The sequence below is a fragment of the Pteropus medius genome, unplaced genomic scaffold (genome assembly GCF_902729225.1).
Source record: "Pteropus medius unplaced genomic scaffold, Ma_sr-lr_union100, whole genome shotgun sequence".
NCBI lineage: Eukaryota > Metazoa > Chordata > Mammalia > Chiroptera > Pteropodidae > Pteropus > Pteropus medius.
Genome location: NW_024350325.1, coordinates 4,208,064 through 4,232,742, shown reverse-complemented (window position 1 = coordinate 4,232,742; position 24,679 = coordinate 4,208,064). Strand labels below are relative to the sequence as shown.

The 24,679-nt window shown below is 34.7% G+C and overlaps 1 protein-coding gene across 3 annotated transcripts in view; it reads left to right on the top strand.

Moving 5' to 3' along the window:
• Positions 1–1,259: 1,259 nt before the first annotated feature.
• The window catches only part of TUSC3 (tumor suppressor candidate 3), a 155,434-nt gene continuing 132,014 nt past the window's right edge, over positions 1,260–24,679 (top strand). Inside the window, exon 1 of one of the 3 annotated variants that reach the window (XM_039839334.1) lies at positions 1,260–1,601. In XM_039839334.1, coding sequence (XP_039695268.1) covers positions 1,464–1,601 — 138 coding nt within the window. In that variant the 5' untranslated portion in view covers positions 1,260–1,463. The remainder of the gene's footprint in view (positions 1,602–24,679) is intronic. The other 2 variants (XM_039839333.1, XM_039839335.1) reach the window with 2 other exon arrangements.

Genomic DNA, 24,679 nt, shown 5'->3' with positions numbered 1-24,679 from the left:
AAGTTCATGAAATTTCATAACTTCTGTAAACCTTGAATTGAAAAAAATTTAATTTTATTTCTATTAACCTCTCATGAAAATCTTGTTTTCTTCAATCATGAAGGCAGCCAACAAAACATGATGTTAGTAGTACATATGGCTTTATTTCCTGTAGAAATGAGATATTTTCATGTCACAATACAATGGTAACAGGTATTTTTAAATATTGTCATCATCACTACTTCAAAATTACCATATTTACTAAAATTGCTGTTAGATATGTTGCTAGATTGCATGATTTGCAGAAAGTATCTCCAGCCCTCATGCCACTTAGATGGCCAAGTGCCTTTTGGTCAATCATAATCACACCGTGAAGTCTGAATGGTTATGCCTTGGTTCTCACATCTACATGGCTTTCCAGTATTCACAAATAAAAATGTTTGTTGACCACCGGGTGGAAGGTGAATTGTTTTAATTTAATTAATCGTCTTTAATAATAATTGATTCCTTTGTAATCCTACGTAATTTTTGCATTTAGGAGTTTTAAGACTGGGTCAATAGGCTTCATCAGACTATGAAAGATGTTCATGATCCAAGTGAAGAAATTTCAAGATAGAAGAATAAAAGGGTATATACGAAATAGTATAACAGTAATTGGCCCATATCAAATATTCAATAAACAGTCTGCTGCTATTCTTAAAATGTTCAGAGAGCAGGAATTGAATTAAGTGCTATTCATTTTTGCATTCGAAGAGTCTAGACCAGCGCACCGCACTTTGGCGCTCCACGAATGCTGAATGAAAGCGAACTGAATCAACCAAATGGTGTGTAGATTGGCTCCTCAGGGCCCCTCAATTAGGTCTGCAAGAAACAGCTGTAAAGTCGTGGGCGACTTCTACGCATCCAAGGGGTCTGGATTATGTTAGCGGGCTTCAGAGGCTCAGCATGTGAGTCACAGCTGTGTCCCTAAAAATGTCCACTGGGAACGGAGACTGACTGCCCTTGGCAAGAATGACCAGGTCCTTACTAAGGCCTCAAAGCTCTTCTCCATCACCAAGAAGGCAATAATATCTGTCCATGGCTCCAGGTAAAATGTTGGACAGGCCCTTCGCATATTCCTGGAATCTAGTATTGGCTTCAGTAGCTGGACATTCCAGCCAGATCAGCGAGCAGGAAAGCGTACACTCTGCAGCGCAGGTCTCAGGGAAAATTGCGGAGAGCGCAATGCGCGCGGAGGCCGCTCCGTCGCCACGCCCACTTCCTGCCCCGTCCCGCGCCTTTCCAGGTCCCCTCTGCCGGTGAACCGGATGCTGTCAGTTTCCTCCACTGCGTCCTCGGCCGCTGCACGGGTCCCTGGCGAAGCCGCGGGCACGCACGAGGGCACAGGCTGGGGGCTCCCGGCGGCTGGTCTGGCAGGTGCAGAGCGCCGGTAGGAGCTGGGCGCGCACGGTTACCGAGCGTGGAGGAGACACTGCCCTGCGGCGATGGGTGCCAAGGGCGCTCCTTCACGCCGAAGACAGGGAGGGCGGCGGCTGAGGTACCTGCCCACGGGGAGCTTTCCGTTTCTCCTGCTTCTGCTGCTCCTCTGCATCCAGCTCGGGGGAGGACAGAAGAAAAAAGAGGTATATCGCATCCCCTTGGCCTTCCCCTGCGGGCTAAAGTGGGCTGGGGCGGTCCTGGGCGTGCCCGGGCGAGCCGCGTTGCTAGGCAGCCCTGTCGCGTTGCTAGGCAGCCTGGCCGCCGGGCGCGGCGGTGGCCGCCTTGGGGCGGGAGTCCGTCCAGTCATTGGAAAGCAATGTGCGAGGCCTTTAGGTCCTACAGATGGGGAGTTAGCTCAGTCCTTTCTCCTAAAACAACCAAGCGTCCCACGTCTGCGCCTCAGCACTTCACGCATTTCAGATACAGGGCGCTTTTGACCCTAAGTTGGAGGTGAACCTTCTGGCGCTCGAGTTACTAAAAGGGGCGTGTTGGGTGTGGAAAACCTTTGGGAGTAGAAAACCTACAGGAACTATGCCATATTTTCATCACTCTCTTCCCTTCGTCATCGGTTTCCGGAGGCAACAGAGCATATTGAGAACGTTATCATAATTTGTGTTTTAAGTTATTCTTTATTCTTAATTATTCATTTTTATAGCTGTATGTTTACGTTGAACTCAGTGTATAATTGTGAGAGTAACCTCACATTGTTATGCAAATTTGTGAAGGTCAGATCACCTGATTTCAATCTTAATCCTCTAATAACTTTGATGAGGGCGAGGGTTGAAGTAACTAAAGTAGTTGAGTTTGTATCAGTTATCCATTCTTTACCTAGGATAGTCGACCTAGTAGGATCAGAAAAAAAATCATTTTGGAAATGTAAGGTTTTCAATGCTATATCATTGTAGTAAAGATATTCTCTTTGTATGATTCAAGATGGTTTTTCCTGATGTTTTACACACGTGACTCAAATCTAATTCATGTTTAAAATATTACCACAACTTTCTTGATAGTTGGGTAGGGAGAGTGAAAAAAAAAAAAGCCTTTGATACCACCAACAAAATAATTCTGATTCTCTTGGTCTTTACCTTTTGCCTGAAAAAACTCTGAACTCAATTTCTTCTCTTTAGCTTTTTAATATTAACATTAAAGTAGGCCACACAAAATTCTTGGTGGAATTCAGCCAAGAGGTTTAGAGAAGAACCATTGTTAAATTAAAAGTGTATTTTCAAATGTAAATTAAAGATATGTTTTCTAGCATTTGCTATTTAAAAACAATATTCCAAGAGTTTTAGATTTTATAGTTTTTCTTGAGAAAGGGAGGAGATTAAAAAGTAGAGTTTCATTGTTGTTGTTGTTCATTACCAGAGCAGACAGCAGTAAAAAAAATGAGGGACTGCAGAGAAATTATGATTTTTTTTTATCTCCTAGAAAGATTACAGAGACCACAGTAACTTTCAGTTGAAAGAAAAAAACAAACTCTAAAAAGAAGTCTAGAAAGCGTACATCTTCGAAACATCTTAGCATCTCCAATTATAAGACTACTTTAACATGTGAAAACATTTGTTAATCTAGTACAATTGTAAATTATGATAACGTTTCCATTAAAATATTTTTTATAAAATATATTTTAAAAATAAAAAAATAGGGAGAAAATTGTTGATTATAAAAGATTGTCTTCCCAAACTCCTTTTCTTTTAAACAGGAGAGTCTAAAATAGGCATAACTGGTTTTATTACACTTCTCTTTACTGCACTTCACAGATATGTTTTTTACAAATTCAAGGCAAGACACTTCACCAGCAAAAAGTTTATGACTCATTTTATTGCGATACTTGCTTTATTGTGGTGGCAGTCTGGAACTGAACCCACAACACTATCTCTGAGTTACTCTGTGCTACTATTTGGTGGTAGTGCAGAATATACATATTTTAGGAAAAGAAGAGCAAAATAACAAATAGTTGAACTTTTAAAACTTTATTCAGTGAGCATGCATATCTCTGAAATGTTGTCCAGTTCTCTGTGTGATAGTCAGTACAAAAACTGATCTCTTCCAATACTGGAAGAAAAACAGAACCAGAAAGTATAGCAGTAGGACCTTACATGTTACTGACATAAGTACCAGAGTGGACTTGGCATGCATGATGTATTCCTTCATTCTGGGGAAGGCCGATTGAAGTTTAAAGTTGAGCCTGGAGTCATTAAAAACTAATTTTTGAATCCTCACTCATGTTGTGATATGACTTTGTAGGAGACTAGATTCTTAGTAGTGTATCATTTGCTTTTCTAGTACATTGTGAGCTTCTTTTATTTTGATGGTTTCTGTATTACGTCGTTAACACATCAACTAATCACCTTTATGTAGAATTATTTTACTCTATAATGAACTCTTCTGATAATATAAAAAGAACTCAAATTCCATAATTATTTCCAGTGGATTGACTGCCATAATCAAAAGCAGCTATTATAATATCCTTTCCACAAGAAAATTATTAGCTATAACCTACATGTATTAAGAAAGTGTGAACCTAAGTTTCTGTTCCATCTTCTCCCCCACTCCCTCAAAACTGTGCCTTCTACAGTCCCTAACACCAACTGGAGCATTTTCATACATCTATTTGCCAAAGCCAGAAATTTGGGCAGATTTCAAACCTTTACTCACTAGTGTCTTTTTTTCACCCTCTTTCCTGAAGGTATCTTTCCTAAAGATAAATCTAAAGATATCCCCCTGAGACTGATAACTAATGCTATCTTTGAGGAGTACTGTTTAAGTATTGTTGAAATTCCTGTAGGATGCAATCCAAAGTAATTTGCAAGCTATTTAGTGCTTTTTCTTGGTGCGCTTTGTCTAACGCTCCTGTTCTATGTCTCACCACTCTTACATGCTTCCCTCCAGTGTCAATTTAGGCAAGTTACCCTTCCTCCCATTTTAGATGCAGGACTCCTCCTCTTTGCTCACCTAGCTGGATCTCTGTGCTTATTTCTCTGTAGCACTTATGTGAATTTCTGTTTATTGTTAGTACAGATGAGACCCTGGTGGTGGGCAGCAGAAATGGTATTGAGGTTCATTTCTGCAAATGACGAGGATAGGAGCTGAAAGGAAAGAGTATAAGAATGTTTATATGGACTTTACTCAATATTTAGAATAATAGGAAGATGAAGAATTCATTAATGATAGTGTCTAAACACGGTAATGTTATATTTTTAATGTATAACTCATAAAGGAGCAGGAAGATGTAAAATGAAGAGGGTGCTAGCTCTCCTCTTGTCGCCGGGTAAAAGTTAAGGAGAATGAATGGTTTCCATCTTAGTAGCTCTAGGGTTCTGGCAAAGAGTAAGAGAACACTCATTACAGGTATATAAAATGTAAGGAATTAGTTGTGATTTTGAAAATTTTACATAAGCTTTTAAATTTGATTTGTTGACAGTATTGCAATCTGAAAATGAGAAATTGTTAGGCAGTTAATGGTAATCTTCATTTCTCTCATATCTATTTTCAAGGTCTCAAACCAATTTTCTGATATTATGACATTTTTATGAATCATAAACTTTTTTTGTGTTTGCAGTATTTCACAGTTGTATAAAATTGCTTCTGTTTAAATGATTTCGTAGAAATTTGACATTTAATATTTTAAAAATTGCAGACTTTAAAGTATAAACTTTAGCTAAATTTCTTATGGACTGTTTCAGCTGTGAATCATTTTATGTGATATGTCAGTATGAATTCAGAATAATTCATACTTTTGTGATTAAAGATATCAATACTGTATGATTTCTGGATATAAATTATTAAAACCATTAACAATAGAGGTAAGAACCAATTTTTCAGTAAGCTTTTGTATCTAAGAAAGAAATGGAAGCACAGTAGCAATAACAACTAGGCAAGAATCTCTGGCTTCAGAGATTTTAGAGATTAAAAACTGTTTGTAGCATTTTCATATAATCAGGGGTGTCATTGAAGAATAATTGCCTGAGGTTAGTACTGCATTGGTTTACCTACCATGAATTTATTTTGAGATTTTTATCATTTGTAAATTGTATATGACATGTTCTAAAATAATCTTATCTCTTAGAAAGTGTCTGTAGCTAATAATAGAGCTGCTTGGCAATTATCTTTCCATCATTTTACATGTTCCTCTTAAGATGAATAATCCACTATGATCATTAAGAAATAAGATTCTCTGAAAAACAAATAAAACAATAAAGTAAACAACTCTTTTATAAAAAGAAAGAAATGGGATATTAATACAAAGGTGATTTGTGAGTATGTTAGTTTTCCATCAATGCGTAACAAATTACTGCAAATTTAGTGAATAGAAACAACACCCATTTTTAAATTTCAGTTTCTATAGGTTAGATATATGGCATAGCTAGGTTTTCTGTTCAGGATCTTTCAGGCTGAAATTAAGGTGGGCGAGGCTGGATTCTTACCTAAATCTCTAGGTCCTCTTTTCAGCTTTTTTAGGTTTTTGGCAGAATTCAATTCCTGGCAGTCATAGGACCGCGTTCCTTATTTTTTGCTGGCTGTGTTCTCTCAGTTCTTTGAGATACCCTCATGTCCTAGCTTTGTGGCCCTCTCCATACCAGTTTAAAACAGGGGTGTTTACTTTCTTCCAGACCAGTAGGATCTCCTCTCTGACATTGCACTTGCTTGGAAAATGCGCACCTGATGAGGTTAGGCCCACCCAGTGTAATTTCTCTTTTGAGTAACTTAAAGTTAACTGGTTAGGAACTTTCTGAAAATCTTTGCAATATAAAGTAACTTAATTGTGAGAGTGCTATTCCATTGCATTCACAAGTCTTGTCCATATTCATGGAGAGGGAATTATATAAAAGATATGTGTCACTGGCAAATTTTTTAGAATCTACTAACATGGGTGAGCTTACACTTTGAGATTTTTATATATATTTAAATAGTAGCTTATAAACAACATAAACAGCTATGATAGTGTATAGAAACGTTATTTAAGACATTTAGCAATGACTATAAAATTAAAGTGATAACGTTATCAGTCAAAATTCAATCAGAGAAACAGGTCCACAAGATGAACACACATGGATGTATGTATGTATCTATCTGGATTTGTTACAGGGATTTGACCTCATGGAATGATGGGAGCCGGTTAACTAAAGAAACTGCATGTTTGCTGTTGGAGCTTGTGGTCCAAAGGCAGTTGGGAAGGGAATGGTGAGGAAGAACAAGAACAAGCTGAAGCCTATGAGGATGGAGTGAAATCATCCTCAGGGTGATTTTAAAGCTCATTGTTCTGAAACTGCATAGTACTGAGAAATAGTTATTTGCAAAAATAAATAATTAAAAATGATAAGAATTATTTTAAAGAGCTTACTCATCTTGCAGCCTCAGGATACCAATTAAACTGATAGATAAGTTTGGAAGAGTAATAGATACTTTCTTTTTCACAGGGGAAACTAACAATTAAAAATTAAAAATAAATTAAGAATTTTATAGAAATGCCTTCCTCCACCCATTATGGGATAAACCACTATTCTTCTATCAGATATCTACTTGCAGTTTCAAAACAGAAAAAAATATTTATTTTGAATATTAAGTTCATTTTTTTTTTCATTTTTGCGGTTGATACTTTATGTATCTTTGTAAGCCTCATAGCAATGGACCTTGCATTTCCAAATTGTGCTTATTAATTATAGAGAGTTTTAGGAAGATAGACCTAAGTCGAGACAGCCATATTGTTTTTGAGTTAACATTTCTCTATTTGCTAAAATAAAAAAAAAAAATAAAAATAAAGCGATTTTTTATCTTATTTGAAATATTCATAGTAGCATCTTACTTTCATTCAGCTGCCAACAGACTGGTATGATAAAAAAGTAAATTATGGAATTAGTTGTCTACATTTCTCATTACTAAATCTGAATAGTGGTAAGATGTAGAGATAATGCCTTAATAAAATTGACAATTTATATGGCATTATCCTATACTGTTTTGAAAGGGACATACATCTTTTGAATAGCTACTTTTGTTTGTGCATATACAATGGCTCTCTGAACATATTTGTCAACAGCTTTTAGAGAGCTACTTCTGTTGCTTTCCCGCTGCGGCTTTCATATTTTTATCAGATTTTATTATATTTTTTCTAAATTCTTTGATAGTATGCCACAGTTGTTTACCACATCAATTTTTCTTTTTCTAAGATATAAGCTAGACTTTATTCTCCAGCTTCTTGTACATTTATCAAGGACCATGTGACAAAGTTCTGGGCAATGGAATGTGACCGTGATTCATGTCATCTCTAGCCTGGCCTATAAAGATTTGCCCTGTGCTTTGTTGATCGACCACTACTAACCTGCTCAGAGGACTCATCTACATTGATTGCATCACAAGCTTCCCTGTGAGGGTCTGTGTTAGTGTGCCATTAAAATTCAGAAGGCAGAAAGGAGGAGAAGGGCCACTGCTCTTCAGAAATAGTTGAGGTAGAGTCAGGGGACCACTGTATTGGTATTCTATTGTTGCTGTAGCAAATTATCACAAATTTACTGGCTTAAAACAACACATTTATTATATTGTAGTTCTGGAGATCACAAGTCCAAAATCAGCCTTACTGAACTAAAGTCAAGGTGTCTGCAAAGCTAGTTCCTTTTGGAAGCTCTGAGGAGAGAATGCTTTTCTGTGTGTTTTTCAGCTTCTAGAGGCAATCTGAATTTTTCCTGATCCCTTATTTGCATCACTGTAACCTTGTGCATCTCCTATTGATTGCTGACCTGACCTCCCTCTTTTAAAACCCTAATGGTTATATTGGGCCCACTCAGCTAATGTAGGATATATCTCATTTCAAGATCCTTTTCTTAATCACATCTACACAGTTCCTGTAGAATGTAAGGTAACATGCTCCAAGGTTCTGGGAATTAGATTGTGAATATCTCGTCACAACTACTCACTTAGCTGTAGGGCATTGTTCAGCATATCACAACTACTCACTTAGCTGTTGCTGACCAAGATACTTGGTGGAAACTTTCAAGAACTCTTAAGAGCTCCAGGTGAGCTCTTGAGAATCACTGAGAATACTCACTGAGGTTGTTGGTAGTTGCTTTACCTTACTTTCTCCTGTACTCTCCAATGATGCTCTAAGCAGCTTCTAATTTCCTGTGTTAAATACTTTCATATTTGGAGTACATGGAATGATTTCTGTTTTCCTGACTGAACTCTGACTGATACAAGCTCTTTTTGTATGACTGTTGGGCAATGTAAATAAAGAATGACCTTGAAAGTCATGTGTCGTAGATGGCAGAGCAGCCATTAGCCTAGGTGTCAATGACTGTGTGGAGGAGATGACTGAATTCTGCTCTGGAGTATTGTATAGTTATAAGTCAATCAATTTTGGGGCTCTATTTGGAGCTATGGTACTACATTCTAGTATACTTTTAATAATAGAGATGTTGAAAACTAAATACTAAAATATCTCTTTTTGTGTATTTAAACACACCTGGTTTAGAGCAGTATTTTCTGTACTTACATTCATGAATATATTGTGCAAGGAAAAGAGACTCCTAACATTTGCGTCCATCATTTATTAAAAAATCACTATCTCAGCCTCACTGGTTTGCATTCTCAATTTCTTCTCTGGACTGACTATATTATCAGATGATGATACTGTTTGCATATTAAAACAGTGCGCTCATGTATACTTTTTGCAATATCTAGACTAATGCATGGAATTCAATAGCTGCTCTTTAATATATTCCTCATATGGGCTGCAACAGTTTGATTACCAGTATAATTTCATCATCACATTTAAATTGTTTTTAGAGCTCAGAAACAAATCTCAGTGGCTGGTGTTTTTAAGAATATAGCTTTAAAACCATAGCATCATCTCATTTCTCATAGAATTATTTTGAGCAAGTGTTATCGTTACCATTTTTAAGATGAGACAACCTAAGTTCAAGAATTTTTCTGCCAAGGTGACAAAAACTTAGATCTTTTGATCTAAGTTCACTACTTTTTCCATCAGGTATGTCTCGGACTAGACAAATATACTTGTTTACCTTGTCTCATGGAAGACATATTCATGAAAGTCGTAACATGCATTGTATTTTGTTTTAATTTGTATTGTGTTCTCTTTTGGTCTTTACTTAGTGATGGTTGCTGGGAGGGCACTTTTGAATCTGCTTTTGGCTAAGACAATGGTGCAGCCAATTGGGAATCCATAGGAAAGGTTCTAATCATAGCTTTCTTAACTCTGTTTTCTTTGTTAAGCCACTCCATCTTTCTGGGTCATAATACTTTTGTCAGTTAAAAAAATTAGAATTGAGCTAGATCAAAGATGGCTTTCAACTCTCATACCTGATCATTCATTGTAATGGAGGAATTGGAAAATACTTCAGGCAGTAGGGGAAGCTTTATTTTCAAAAGAGCACTAAAATCAATATTTTTTCAATTAAAAATATTCTCATATCTTTAGTCACCACTAATCACTCTCCCGGTGGTTTCCTAGCATATTTTTATTCTTTCAAACATTAACACAATATCTCTTTATATTATTCAACTTCAGATCTCTCATTTGTATAGTATCTTGCCCAGATTAGGTGCTTATTTATTTGTTTAATACTTAGAAGAGTATCAAATACTTCTTAAGATTACAGGGCACCCCCTTAACTGAAATTAAATAGTACTTGGAAAGAGACCAGCGTATGAGTCTAGTTAAAATGTACAATATTTCATAGAAGTGAAAAAAACTGTGAGGTTATCTACATAAAATAAAATCAAAATTATGAATCTTTATTCAATTGATCATATGCTTAAAATTTAACTTTTAATTGCAAGTAGTAATGCATTGTTAGAATGAATAATGAATGAATACATGCTGATCATTTTTGGTGTGATTTTTCTCAATAAAATTTTATGATAGTATGATAGATATCTTCAGTTAATGCTTAATTTTGGAGCATAATTCTGGAAGTCATTTTAAGAAAATATCTTTAGGTTTTCCAGTTTTCTCAGGGGCATCTTTCAATTCTTTGATACTCATATCATTCTTTTTTGAAGTACCTAATGTCATTTTTTTTTCTCTTTTCATGTTAGTTGTTATAATCCTGACAGGTCCTCATTTGTCAATGGTTTTGTGTATAATTTGAGTGGTTCTCCTGGATATTTTTAAAAATCAATTGGTCAAAATCCATTGCCGTTCATAAGACTGCAGTAGAATGTGAAAATGACCAAAACATAGTGTGACATGGTATGTTGGGATAGTTGCTAGAGTGAAATAGAAATGGACGTCTGCATAGGGACTACTTTGTAAATGGTTGGACATTAGTGAATATACAACAATTCTCTATGTATCTTTGTATATTTTGTGTGTACAGGTTGAGTACTTGGATAAGGAGCATCTTCTATGGCATATGCAGGACTGAAAACTGCTATGAAATTACTGAGTTGAATGGCTTGTTTGTGTTTAGGTTGCTGGTGAGGAATGTCACATTAAGGTGTGTTAGCTATTATTTTTTTCCTCTGTAGGCCTTCCTTCCTTTCTCTTGTCTTTGTTTTCTTAATAGCCTCTCCTTTATGACCATATAGGTAAGTATGTATTACCAGGCTAGGCTAGTCTAACTACTCATCCCACTTGTGATATTTGGCACAAGGTTGGGCAAGTGATTTAGAGTCATTCACTGAGATTCTTCTAAGTGACTAGCAGCAAGGTTACCTTGCTAATTGGCCTGTGAAATTAGAAGAATGTGATTTTTAGGTTGCTTATCACTTCTGGCATGAAAAACTGATGTACAGAAGCTAAGCAGATAAATAAAAGAGATTTTTACTAATTCAGTAAATATTTGAGTACTAATTTTATGTCAGTCTTTGATCTAGGTGCCACCAATACAGAAATAAACAAAACATAAAAACCATTGTCCTCCTGGAGCTTCTGTGGGTAGAGTGAGTACTGACAACACCAGTCAAGTTCTTGGATCCAGTAATCCCTGAAACCAGATCAATCTCCAGCCTTCCTTGTTATATATACACATACAGTTCTTTTTCATCTAAGTCAGATTGTGTTAGGCTTGTGTCATTTTAAATTAAAGATGTTTCAGTAAATAAAGCCATTTATTTCTTTCAGCTTTCATTAAAAAGATAATACAGAATTTAAAATATATAAGTAAATTCAAATTGGTGAATTTGATTAAAATTTATCATGTATTTTACCTTTTCAGTTTTTGGTTAATGGAGATTATCGTGTCCTTCGTTTTTTTCCTATTTCATTCCAGTCTTTAACCTCATGTTTTCTGGTAAATCCCTTTGGTTGACTACTTTCTTTAATCATTCAGGAAGATGTAATTTCTAATATTTCCAAATATACCTGCTTTAGACTTGATAGCTTTTTTGGTAAATCACTTTTTAAGAGTATTGTACGATTACTTATGCATTGAATGAACAAATTTTGGGAAATCATTATAATTCAATTTTTAAGTTTCTTTTATTCCTATTATATATGATTAAGAATATGTGAAAGAGAAGTTTATTTGCACCCTTACAATTAAATTGTTGAAATCTTTTTGTCCTAGATACTTCTGTATTTGGCCCAGCAATACTCTAAGATAAATAAGCAACTTAATTCTTTTAGTTACTCATTTGCGTACTCTTCTATGTTTTTCTTGGTACCTGTTGGAAAATGTATGGGCAATTTATTTTCATACAAAATATATACTCCTTAAATTTAGACGGAGGTGAGAATCAGGAAATTTTACCATATGAATTTGAGATAAACTTTAGCATAATCATAATGAAACTACATAATACATATACATAAAGTTTATTTAATCTTTCTCAGAATATCTGTACAATTATCCTGACATCTAAAGCAGGGAAAAGGCCAGAAGGAGCTAGGTATTTAGAAGTAGGGTGACCATGTAATGTCTAAACCAGGACATTTGAGAGTGAAAAAAGGTGCAGTTAATGTTTTTGGTTCAATAACAGGAATAAACTGGGACTGTCCCTGGGCTAGCTGAGACATATGGTCACCTTAGTTAGAGATGGGACAGAAGAGTTTTAAATGGATGCACAGTTGTGTTTAACACATTTTTGTTGACTGATTAGAATGATTGTATAGGAGTCCTGTTAGAAATTTCTCTTTATTTAAACACTATGTTACACTCTTGTGTCTGATTTGTTATCCATTTGATGCTGCACAAAGGTTTTGTATGTTGCTCTAGTTGCTTAGTGCTGCCTGGTTCTTTAATTTTTAAACTCAACTTTTAGAATTTTACTGTGCTATTTGTCTTTTCATCAATTAGGAAGCAACTCATTTTCATTAAAAATAGAAGTTTATTTGCATCCATATGTTTATAAATAATGAGTTTGGATTGTATATACAAAACATTGGTGGAAAAATTTTCTTAAAAGAACGTATAGATATAAAAAAGGTACCCACATTATTGTTACTCATTTATTGTTTTAGAGCTTGTCTATAATATTGTACTGGTAATTTTCTCAGTATAGTGAAACTCTGATTTCTTACATAATATATATTTCCTTTAAAGTAATTTATTTCAGAAAACACTTTAGCACGTTTTAGTCTTTCCTGGTGTTAAAACAATATTTTGTGCACACAGACACCACAGATATACATCGAGTGTTGAAATCTATCTATTGATTGACAGCTGATCTTCCCAGTGATTCTTGAAGAAAATTGATTAAAAGATTGTATTCTTTGGTTCAAAATATGTTGCAAGTGCGTGTATAGCATATGAAATACATAAATTCAAATGCAGACTTATGCCCCGGCCCCCCACCTCTCGCTTTGTTAATGTAAGGAAAGCTCAGTCTTTTCATTGAGCAGCAACTACTAGTAGTTTCGTGCTTGGAGGAAGAAATTTGGAATTATTTTTAAAACATGTCCTTATTTAGGATTAATTAAAACAAGGAGTAATATTTACATTTTGTTGGTATGTTTCAACATAATTTATAATAAACCAGTGACAGTAGCTACTATTTATTAAATACCTGCTATGTACCATGCTCTAAGTGTTGTTTATATATATTATCTTCATCAAAGCACCACAACAGCCTACTACGATTTAATTTTATAGACGAGGTTCAGAGAGTTGAAGTAATTTCCCCCAAATCATGCAGCCTAGCAATTGTGCCATTATTCAGATACATCATTGACTTCCAGGCTATTCTTCTTAATTAACTACTATTGTGCTTTTTATACTGAAGGTTGAAGAACAAATGCATACCTCTGGGAATCTGGAGGTATAGCATGAAGCCACCTGATTATTCAAAATGTCTTCATGATCTTATATTTTATATTAAAACATTCTGTAAACTTTACTTTCTATTCCATTTTTATTATTTGTTTAATTTTTAAAATGTAATTGTCTTAGTTGTTGAGTATAATTGTTGCTTCAGGATGGTATACTATATTTTTCTTGGCACACTATCAAGTCACCCCAGGGGCTCCTAGGATTATTCTGTTTGAGAAATGAGAATCAGAGGTATACTGCCTTCCAATAGAGTCAGCATCTAAAGTTATTACCAGCTTCAGCCATGCAGGGCTTGTATATGTCAAGCAGTTAAACAGTTCTTAAACAGCAGTGTGGTGGCAGCTGCTAGGTTGGCTTCATAGATTCTGCTGATAAGGAGACAGGGAGCCTAAATGGATTTAGGTAGTTTATTACTCCAGCCACAGCAGGCAGCATAATGTTCTGGTTCAGACGGGCTCCCTTTCCCCTCACATCCTGTGAGGATGATGCAGAGGTGGGCTCTGGTGGATGCTGTGCACTCAGTAGGACTGTGTCACAGTTGAAGAACCCTGAGTTTAGGAAACCTCAGTCTTTTAAGGGGAGAGCTAGAAAATCTGTCCAGCCTTTGTCCTATAGGAGATATGTCTTTATTTTTCTGGTTAGGAAACAACTTTGTCCTCTGACCCAAAGAGAAACCCTGTCTCTAGTTTCCTAGACTTTATATTTTTTCAAACATTATTGAAAAGATATTCTGGAAGAGAAGCTGTCACAAGACATGCAGAAATTGGATATTTGCCTCTCATCTGTATGCCATTTTACAGCTTTCCTGGCAATTCCAAATATAAGGGGGAAAAAACATCTTCACAGTACAGTTACAGAATGAAGCCAATCCTTAGGTATTTTAGCTATTTCTATTTGCCATTTTTGGATTATATTTTGTTCCTGGAAGTTTTTACAGTCTTTTTTTGAATCCTTTTTCAGGATTAGGTAGACTTAGTAAGGGAACTCAGCATTTTCCTGTTAAGGGAGCCTAACTGGTTTTCAGATTGTTAATCCATTTCATAGAGATTTGTTAGTTTTTTTGTACACTTGCTAGCTCCCTCCATCCATCCCTCCCATCCTCCACTCCCACCATCAAGATCTATGGAGATTTAACCTGTTGATTTCCACATTGTTGTTACCAAAAGGGATACAACTATGATTATGAATATAAATACATTTAGTGAATATGGGTTATAAAATTGTCAAGAAGCATTATTCTTTCCCAACTTCTTTTCCTCTATATTTGGTTGTCATCCTGCTCTCTTTTCTTTTCTACTTTTAGCAGATAAGTTAAGGCTGGCCTGGAAGATAGATATGGTTTAGTGAAGCAGTCAGCTTCCTCCTAATCCCATGAGAGTAATTTATTTGTCGATAATTCTTCTGGTAACTCTGCCTCACGAAGCTTACTTAGGGTTTTTACTCATAGATGTTTCCATAAGAAATAGAGCCAATTTTGTAACTAACATTGTCATTCCTCTGGAATTTGGAAGGGTTTATACCATTGGCTCAGTCCGTGGGGGCTGCCATAACAAAGTACCATAGACTGGTGGCTTATAAACAACAAATTTATTTTTCACAGTTCTGGAGGCTTGGAAGTCCAGTCAGGGTGCCATCATGGTCCAGTTCTGGTGAAGACCCTCCGCTGGGTTGCAGATGGCTGACTTCTCATTTTACCCCCACGTGTCTTAAAAAGGCCAAGAGGACTCGGGGGTTCTTTTTATAAGGCATTAATCCAATTCATGAGGTCTCTTCCACCCTTACGACCTAATTACCTCCCGAAGAACCTACCTCCCAATACCATCTATCACGTTGGGAGTTAGGATCTCAACATGTGAATTTTAGGGTAGGGGGACACAGATATAAAGTTCATTGCAACCACCTTAGAGAAATAGCTCAATCAAACATTATTTCAAGCTAGCATTTATACTTTGTGCCAAATGGGTTTTCATCTAGGTATCACTTGGAAAACATTTAGATGGATCAGCCAATTAGAACCTAATAAACAAGTCTAATTTCATACTTCCGGTTGTAAGGAATGTCTCGTGCTGTGGAACTAAGCATCTTAGTGTTATAATGTTTTAAGTTTTTTTTGAAGGGGAAAAGGCAATTTAACTTTGTTTTTTTTTTTTTTTGTACAGAATAGTTATTATTTAAATTTTTCTTGAATTGTTTAGATAAATTATATATCTACTGTAAGCTTATTCATTAAAAGCAATTAGTGATTTTTAAAAATATACTACATTGCCATTTAAAATGCATATTTTTGGGGACAAATTCAATCAATTGAATCACTTTTGTATATATACACACATTTTTGTATATAAACGTATACTCTGGAAATAATAGGACTTTTGTAAAGGTAATTTTTTTGTGTGTTTGATTCTTAACACTTTGTTTAAAAAGGACTAAGGGTCTCTCGTAAAGTGGCCAGTGTGGTATAAAAATACTGAGCTATAATACTTTTATTTTATTTTATAACCATTATTTATACTTATCATTTTTTATGTGAAATGGAATCTTTTCATGGCAACTAATTGAAATATTAAGAACTTTAATATCTAATATACGTGTGTACATATATCGTTTCATTAGTTAAGAGGTTAGTATATATTTCTAAAATTCCTTTGGAGTATACTTCTTTTGCAAATATATAATTCTTTTACAGATAAAAACATGGAAATGATACATGTTTTAGACTTTTAAAACTTTTATACCCTAGATTAAAATGAGTGTTTAATTTAGGAAAGGCTATAAAAGTGAATCAGAAATTTATGATTTATATATTAAAATATGTATTAACTGCAAATGGATATAATGGCAACTGAATAAGAGTACCCATTTCAGATTTTGAGACTGATCTTAGTATTTTTTCCCTGTTGAAATTTAAAAGTTACGAATATATTTGATTCCTTATTCATTTGAACTCACTTAGCACAAAAGTTGTCATTTAAATTTTTCTATTTTAAAGGTTTTGTATTAAAGCAACAAATCAGTTTTCAAATGATGTGTGCAGAACTCTTGCTAGCTTAATTGTGAGAGACTAAATTACACATTCATTTGTAGATAGACCAGCTTCCTTTTGCTAGGTAGTTAGGAACCCACTGCTTTTTCTATCAGGGTATGAAAATTGAGCTAAATTAAATTTGTTGTTTTCCTTGGAGGATAAGAATTCGTTTTTATAAATTCTTTTTTGTTTTGTTGTTCCAACACCTTTATTAGTTGTGCACCCAAATAGGTTGAAGATACTTTCATGCTATAGGGAAGAGCATTTTTACCACTTTGAGTATCTATAACTTTATCTTACATCTGTAAAAATTCATATTACCATTTTTAAATTGGCAATTAAATTATGGAATATTTACAAATAACTTGGAAACATACATATAACTAGGTTACCAAATAATTGATACATTCTGGAAGGAAAGGGAATGCTGATGATAATTACCCCACGGCAGTAGAGATAAACTAGGACTGTCCCGAGCACATCTAATGCAAATAGCCTGAATAATGTTATTTCTTAAGAACAACAGAAGTGGTATATTTTTGTTTAGATATTTTTAAAAAGCAAATTTTTTGTCTTAGTGGATCATAGAGTTAATAATCAAAATAATGTTTTATTAAAGATGTGAATCATGTCAGGACAGTTGGCTATGGCTTAGATTTTTTGAAGTAGAAAGCATGTTTCAAACTTTCTAATTTTCATTTGCTTGTGTTTTATAGTTTGTCTCTCTATTATTTAATGAGTTATTGTCATTCTTTTTTCCTGTAATTCTTCAAACATGGTGTTTTTTTAGTTCTTTGAACATATTTATAATAGCTACTTTGAAGTTAAGTCCAATATGTAGTCCCATCCAGTGGCAGTGTTTTTCTCACCTGCTTTTTTTCCCTGTGTAAGGATCGTGCTTTTTGTTGTTTCTATGCATGTTTCTTGTTGAAAACTGGATTTTAGATATTTAAGCAACTCTGGATTCTGACTACTCCCCTCTTTCCCCCAGCTCATTGTTGTTGTTGTTTTTATTTGTTTAGTAGCTTGCCTGGATCGATCCTGTGGAGTCTTTCCCCTACAATGCTCAACCTCTGATTTTAATGCTTATTTTTTGTCCTCATTTTTATTTTTAACCCTGGCTTTCTAGGAATTGCCAGTGATTGGTTAGAGGTTGTGTGATTAAGACCCCAGACTCAGTAAATTTTCCACCCTTGCTAATGGATCTGTGTGTGGTTTTGGGGATGTTTTCAAAGTTCAGGGAGTTTAAACTTCTGCCCTGCATTTAGCCAGGGCTTAGCAGCTGGCAAGCACTTTTTCAAGTTGTTCCTGAGCAAGCGTTCGCGGTGTTCCAGACCTTCAGGGGTGAGTGTAATCTTTGCAAAGCTCTTTTTGGCTGTCTCTTTCCCTGAATCTCTCTTAAATTTATGATCGGTATATTGTTTTTCTTGCTGTTTCCAGTATCTATTTTTTTTTTCTCTTAATTGCTTGCCAATATAATCTCTATTGTTTTACATAATACCTCAGACTGTGCTGTGAGCTGCTAGGTCTCATGCCTTGCTTCTTTTCCTGACAGAGCCTTTGCTGAACTGTTTCGGAGCTGAGTTTGGGGGAGATGGTGCCTATTTTTCCCTGAGTAACATCTCTCTATGATTAGGAGTTAGAGGAGGATGATAGCTTCTGGTCTTCTCAGCTTGCGCCTCTGAGTGTGGAACCTCCATGTTATGCCCCCGTAAGGGGCTGGGCAAGGGAAGGGAGCTTTCCCCTCTTCCTTCTCAGACACATCTGCACAGAATAGAACTTCTGCAACACATTGCATTTCTGGCTTAAGTGCCACAAATTCCCACTGTTCTTACCAAGGTTCATTAGATTATCTTGAATAAATGTTTCTTAATTTTTTTTTTTTTTGTCATGCCATTAGGTTAGCTTACAGAGAATTTAAAAGATCTATTGTTTTAGTTAATTTTCACCAGTTCCAGTTTGTTTTGTTGAGGAAGAGGGTCTGTCAAACTCCTATCACAGCCATTCTGGAATTCCTGACTCTACAAAGCATATTAGAGATAACTTTATCCATCTGACATGATGAAATTAATACATGGGAGGCTAAGCGACCTAATAATACGATGAACTAGTTGGTAATGAACATGAACTTTTTTATTTTATTTCTCTTCCTAATTTTAGGTTCTACTCATTCTCTAATTCCAGTGGCTTCCAAACTGTTATTAACATAGCTAGTATCAGAATTCAACTTTGAGATACTGTAGCATCTTCCGAAATCAAACTAACAAGGATGTGGTTGATAGAACTGTGAAATCTTTCCACTAAAGACCAGAGTTGATCTAAGAGTCTAGATTGGTGTGCCCTCTTTTCTCATTATTCCATATGTATTTGTAGTTCCAAGATGAATTTTCTCCCAGATAGGGAGGTCAGTTCTTTAGTGAAGAATATGCATATATAGTAGCTGTTCTGCCCCACTAAAATTGGTATTACCTATTAAAATTATTGTTTATTAACAAATGGCATAAAATATTTTTAATAAGTTAAAATTGGAAAAGTAACAACTGTAATTTGTACACTCATATAGTTGCTCTTTTTTAACATATTTCTTGGGTTTAAGGCATACACAATTGACAGGTTCTAGTTAATGTTTTTACTTGTTCTTTAAATTAAATATAATAACATTTGAAAGAAAATATTATTCTACCTTCTCAGGATTGGTATGACTGTGGTCTTCTGTGGTACCATATGAATTATAGAATTTCTTTTTCTATTGCCATAAAAAAATGCCATTGGGATTTTGATAGAGAGTGCATTGATTTTCTAGATCATTTTGGATAGTATGGACATTTTAACAGTATTGTCTTAATCCATGAACATGAGATTCTTTCCATTTGTTTGTGTCTTCTTTGTTTTTTTTTTTTTAATGTCTTGAAGTTTTCATTATACAAGTCTTTCACCTATTTAGTTGTTTATATGAATATTTTATTATTTTGGGTGCTATTATAAATGGAATTTAAAAAAAAAATTTCCCTTTCCTGTGGTTTGTTCTTAGTGTACAGAAATGCTACTACTGTAGGAAATGCAAAATGGTAGGGCTATTATGGAAAACAATATAGAGGTTCCTCAAAAAATTAAAGATATAACCACCATATGATATAGTAATCCCACTTTTGGATATTTATCCAAAAGAATTGAAATAAGAATCGTAAAGATATATCTGCACGCCATGTTCACTGCGGCATTATTCCCATTAGCCAAGATACAGAAACAGCCTAACTGTCCATCAACCAATGAATGGATAAAGGTAATGTGGTATCTACATTCAACTTTAAAAGAGAAGGAATATGTGACAACATGGGTAAACCTTGAGGATATTATACTGAATGAAATGCCAGTCACTGAAAGACAAATACTGCATAATTCCATTTATATGAGGTATCTAACATTGTCAAATTCATAGAATCAAAAGTAAAATAAATGGTAGTTTCTGGGCACTGGGGGGAAAAAAAAATTGGGAGTTACTAATCAATGGGCATAAAGTTTCAGCTAAGTAAGATGACTAGGCTTTAGATATCTACTATGCAACATGTATCTATATTCAAACAATAATGTATTATGCACTTAAAATTTTGTTAAGAGGGTAGATCACACATTAAGTGTTCCTACCATAATAAAATAAAATTAAAAAAAAATTACCCTTCTCAAACATTATTCAAAACACCAATTACAAACAATATGAATGAAACAAAACCTGAAAATGATGCTTCCTCATATCCCTAAGATATATGTTCTGACTTTCTAGCCAGGATGCAGTTAGGAATGTAGATTGAATAGGTTGACAGCAGTGAACATTTCTCGTAAGAGGAATCACTGCTGATGAGGTTTCCCTTTTCCTGCCACCTGTCATACGTTTCATCCCATCCTGGGAAATTAAGAGCAAATTTTTTCTCTATAGCTTCTTTTGATTCTAATAATTATGTGATCCTAATTTGGGTTAAAACTGCAGATTGGGAATAGCTCTCTATAAGTTTTGGCAGATTTTTAACTTTTTTTTTTTAGCAGTTTTATATTTAAGAAGGTAAAAATGTAAAAAAAAATATGTAGTTAACCTAATGAGTAGGTTAACTATCCTTACATGTGATTATACATACATATTTCACATATAGTTCTTTACCACTATAAAGATAATAAACAGTGGATTGGTTAATTTTGTCAAACTCTTATGTGGTACTTCTATGTGACTGACACTGTTTTAAGCACTTTATAAATATAAACTATAATTTTCTACTAATCGTAGTGCATTAAACATTTAGTATTTAATCACAATAAATATAATTCAGTACTATTTTGGATTCTTTTCTAAGTTGTGTTGTAAATTCATAGTCACTTTGTAATAAAATAAAGAGCAAATAAAACTCACTTTTGATTTGAAAGCTAGAGCCAGTGCAGAGAAGATTGATAGTGATGATAAAGAGTGAAAATCATGTTACATGGAGGAATATTGGAAGTACTAATTTAGCAGGTTTATCTTAGATAAAGGTTCGTAATTGTTCTCTTTAAATTTTTTAAGTAAGTCTTCTTTGAGTATGACTTATTCTTTGTAGTTCCAGAGGACAGAAGTAGGTCCAGTGGATGGATATTACATGTGTAAATATACATGCCCAATATAAAGAAGAATTGTAAAATATTGTCACAGTTTTGAAATGAAATTGGGCACCTGGTGAGATAGCAAGCTAATTTTGTTAGAAGTTTTCACCTTTGGTAATCAACTGTCAGAATATTGTACATGCCGTATTGTCTAGGAAGTTTAATTAAATTATATCCACTCCAATGCCAATTGTATTTTTTAATGAAGGGAAATAGTAATGGAGTTTCAAAAAAATGTAATGTTTTTTTTGGTTGTCTTTCTTGGACAACTCTTAAAAGAGTACATTATAAGAAGCATGAACCATTTACATACTCCAAACAACAAAAAAAATCCTCTTATTTGAGAAGAGACTTCTCTTAAATGAAGATACAGTTTTAGGAAGGAAAAATCAGGAAAAGGAATAAGGAATGGGAAATATCACCTTAGTAGGCAGATGTGCTAAACCAAATCTTAAGACAGATTGTGTAACTAGATTGCCCTCTCCACCAACAGGGTGGTATTTTGCCAGAAAATGTTAAAAACAGCTACTTATAGGAAGTGTGATCAAACACAGTGGCATAATTGTTTAATATTTTTGTGTGAATTTAACATATTTAGATAGATGCTTAATTGATGTTAAACTTATTCTGAATCGTGAACCTCATAAGCATATTATTGTAGTTAATTTGAGTGACTAGATAGAGGACCAGTATATTGATGTGTCAGTGAGTAGTTGTAAAACTGTTAATCTCAGCAAAGCATTGACTTAAAGGCAGACTGACCAAGGAGGATAGGAATGTTTTTGTTTTCTTTCTTTTTGTATTATATTGTAAAATTGGGAAAAGATTCAATTTACATGTAAGAATTTTCTATCATACTTTTATTACCTATTTTGATTTATTTATTGATCATTTACAGTTTTAGGAAGAATCTAAAAGTGGAGAAAGTACATTCTATTCAGAGACTCTGTTTCATGAGCGAGTCATATATAAAAACTAACAAACCAATAAGTATGGGTAGATTCACTTTATTACCTGATAAGAATAAGTCTGTGTCTCTTCATGGTAAGAACTGGAAAGGTTTCAGAGTTAGGTAATTGATTGAATTTAGTCTTGACTGATGAGGAGGAGTTAGACATGATGATGAAGGCTGCGGTTGGATATGGAATGTGTACGTGTGTGACTGTATGGGGGTTGATGAAGGGAGGGGAATGCAGAGTCCCAGGTAGTGAGAACAGGATTCACAAAGATACAACAATTTGAAAATATAATGAGTTCAGGGACTTTCAAAGAATAAGGCCTTTTGCATGTTCAGGGTTCTGTTGGGATTAACATGAGGTGAAGCTAGACAGGTATAAATGGAAGCTAGGGCTTGAAGGATCTGAAGTGCTATTCGAAGCATTTGACATTTAAATTGTAGGAGATCTGGAAACACTGAAATATAATATACAGATATGTGAGACACTACATATCTACATTTAGAAAGATAACACAATAGTGTAGAAAGAATTTGTTGTTGAAGGTTTTTAAAATGTAAGCCTTGGAATAAAGCCCAATCAAGGCTATGAAAGTACTAATTTAGACGAGAAAATGAAAGGCTGCTAGTACTATGTTAAAAGGAACTGAGAGAAAGAGAGTCAAACATTTTAGAAGGTGAAATACCTGCTAGGGAATAAGGAATGTTTCTGGCTTAGGCAACCAATGAATACACTGACTTTAGGAATATGGGTGTCAGAACTCTATTAAGGTACACTTGAGTTCAACTTTAGGATACATGGTATTTGAGATCAATGTCATTTAAGGTTGTCATTTAAGGTTCAGGAGAGAGGTATAGACTTGGGATCCATACTAGGTATAGAAACATGTAAACTGATAGTTAAAATCGTGAATGTAGACAAGATTACCCAGAGAATCAGTGTGGAATGAAGAGAATAGATGGCCAGAGAAAGCACTTCTGAAGAAAACCAGCGAAGCAGGCTGAGAAGTCATGATGGAAGTATGAAGAGAACTAAGAGTACAGTGTCTCAGGAAAAAATTTTAACAAGCGAATGGTTAATGGTGCCAAATTTTATGTTCAAATGAGATAAAGGCAAGAAAGTATCCATTAGATTTTCTAGTTCATTTTTAGTTAGTCAAGAACAATTTCGAGTGGTAAGTATGGAGGATTGAATGTTGTAGGTTACGGAGTGAATTCAAGGTAAACAAACAAGCAAAATGGACAGATTACCTTTTAAAGAATGGGAGGAGGAAGAACACAGTTAACTAGAAGTAAATATAAGTTCAAAGGAGGAGTGTTTTTTTATTTTGTTTTATATTTTAAAATAGGAGGGACTAGAAGTTTTCCATAGGAAGAACATTAGCAGGAGCCAGTAAAATAAGATGAAGATATGATGGCGGGGTAGTAGAGGGCTACATGATTAATCAAGATCCTGGAATGATTAGATTCCTGGAATACAAGTAAAGGAGTGATCTCAGATCCATGCAGGACACATACCTCTGGATTAGAAGGACTAGAGGTGATCAGTATGGATGCAGATAATTTGAAGTGAGAAGTGAAGAGGTTTACGCAACATGGGTTCACTTCTCTCTGTGAGGTAGGAGGCAAGTCATCTGGGTGCCAAACATTGTGAATATCACTCAAAGCTGAGCACATCTCTTGCTGTGGAGCCAGGGCTGACATGGACAAGTAGCTGGCAAGTAGTATGTTTTTTTTTGATACTGACATTGGTTTAATGTAGTGATTCTTACTGTACTCCTTAGACCAGCAGCTTCAGTATTACCAAGAGCTTGTTAGAATGGAAATTCTTGGGCCATACTGACCCAAGAATTAATTCTTAATTAAAAAAAAAAAAAAAGCCTTCCTACTGATTCTGAAGCATGCTGAAGTTTGAGGACACTTTGCAAATCACTGCATTTATTAATAGCAAGTTTTCCTGACTTGCTTAGGCCTAATATTTTTCTATTATAGCAGTTTAGTTGTGTTTAATCTTGTGCTAAAACAATTATTTAACAGAACTTTCATGATTATCAACTGGCTGTATTTTCAGATTTTACTACTTGTTTGTTGGCTTACTGCTTAATATGGCACAAAACTGAAGCTAACAAAACTTCTTTGAAGTTTATTCTTTATGCTGCTTTCTCTATATCCTGTACTTGAGTTTATTTTTTAAAACCTTTTTTCCACGTTTAGTTTTTCAGAAACATACTTTTTTCCATTTAATGTGTTGTTATAACAATTCAGTTTTGTTACTATTTCTGTTTTTTTTATATTTAAAAAGAAAAAATGATTTACCATTCATACGGTATAGTACAGCTAAATTACTAATGATGGACAAGACAAACGGGCAAAGAATGCAGTACAAGCCAG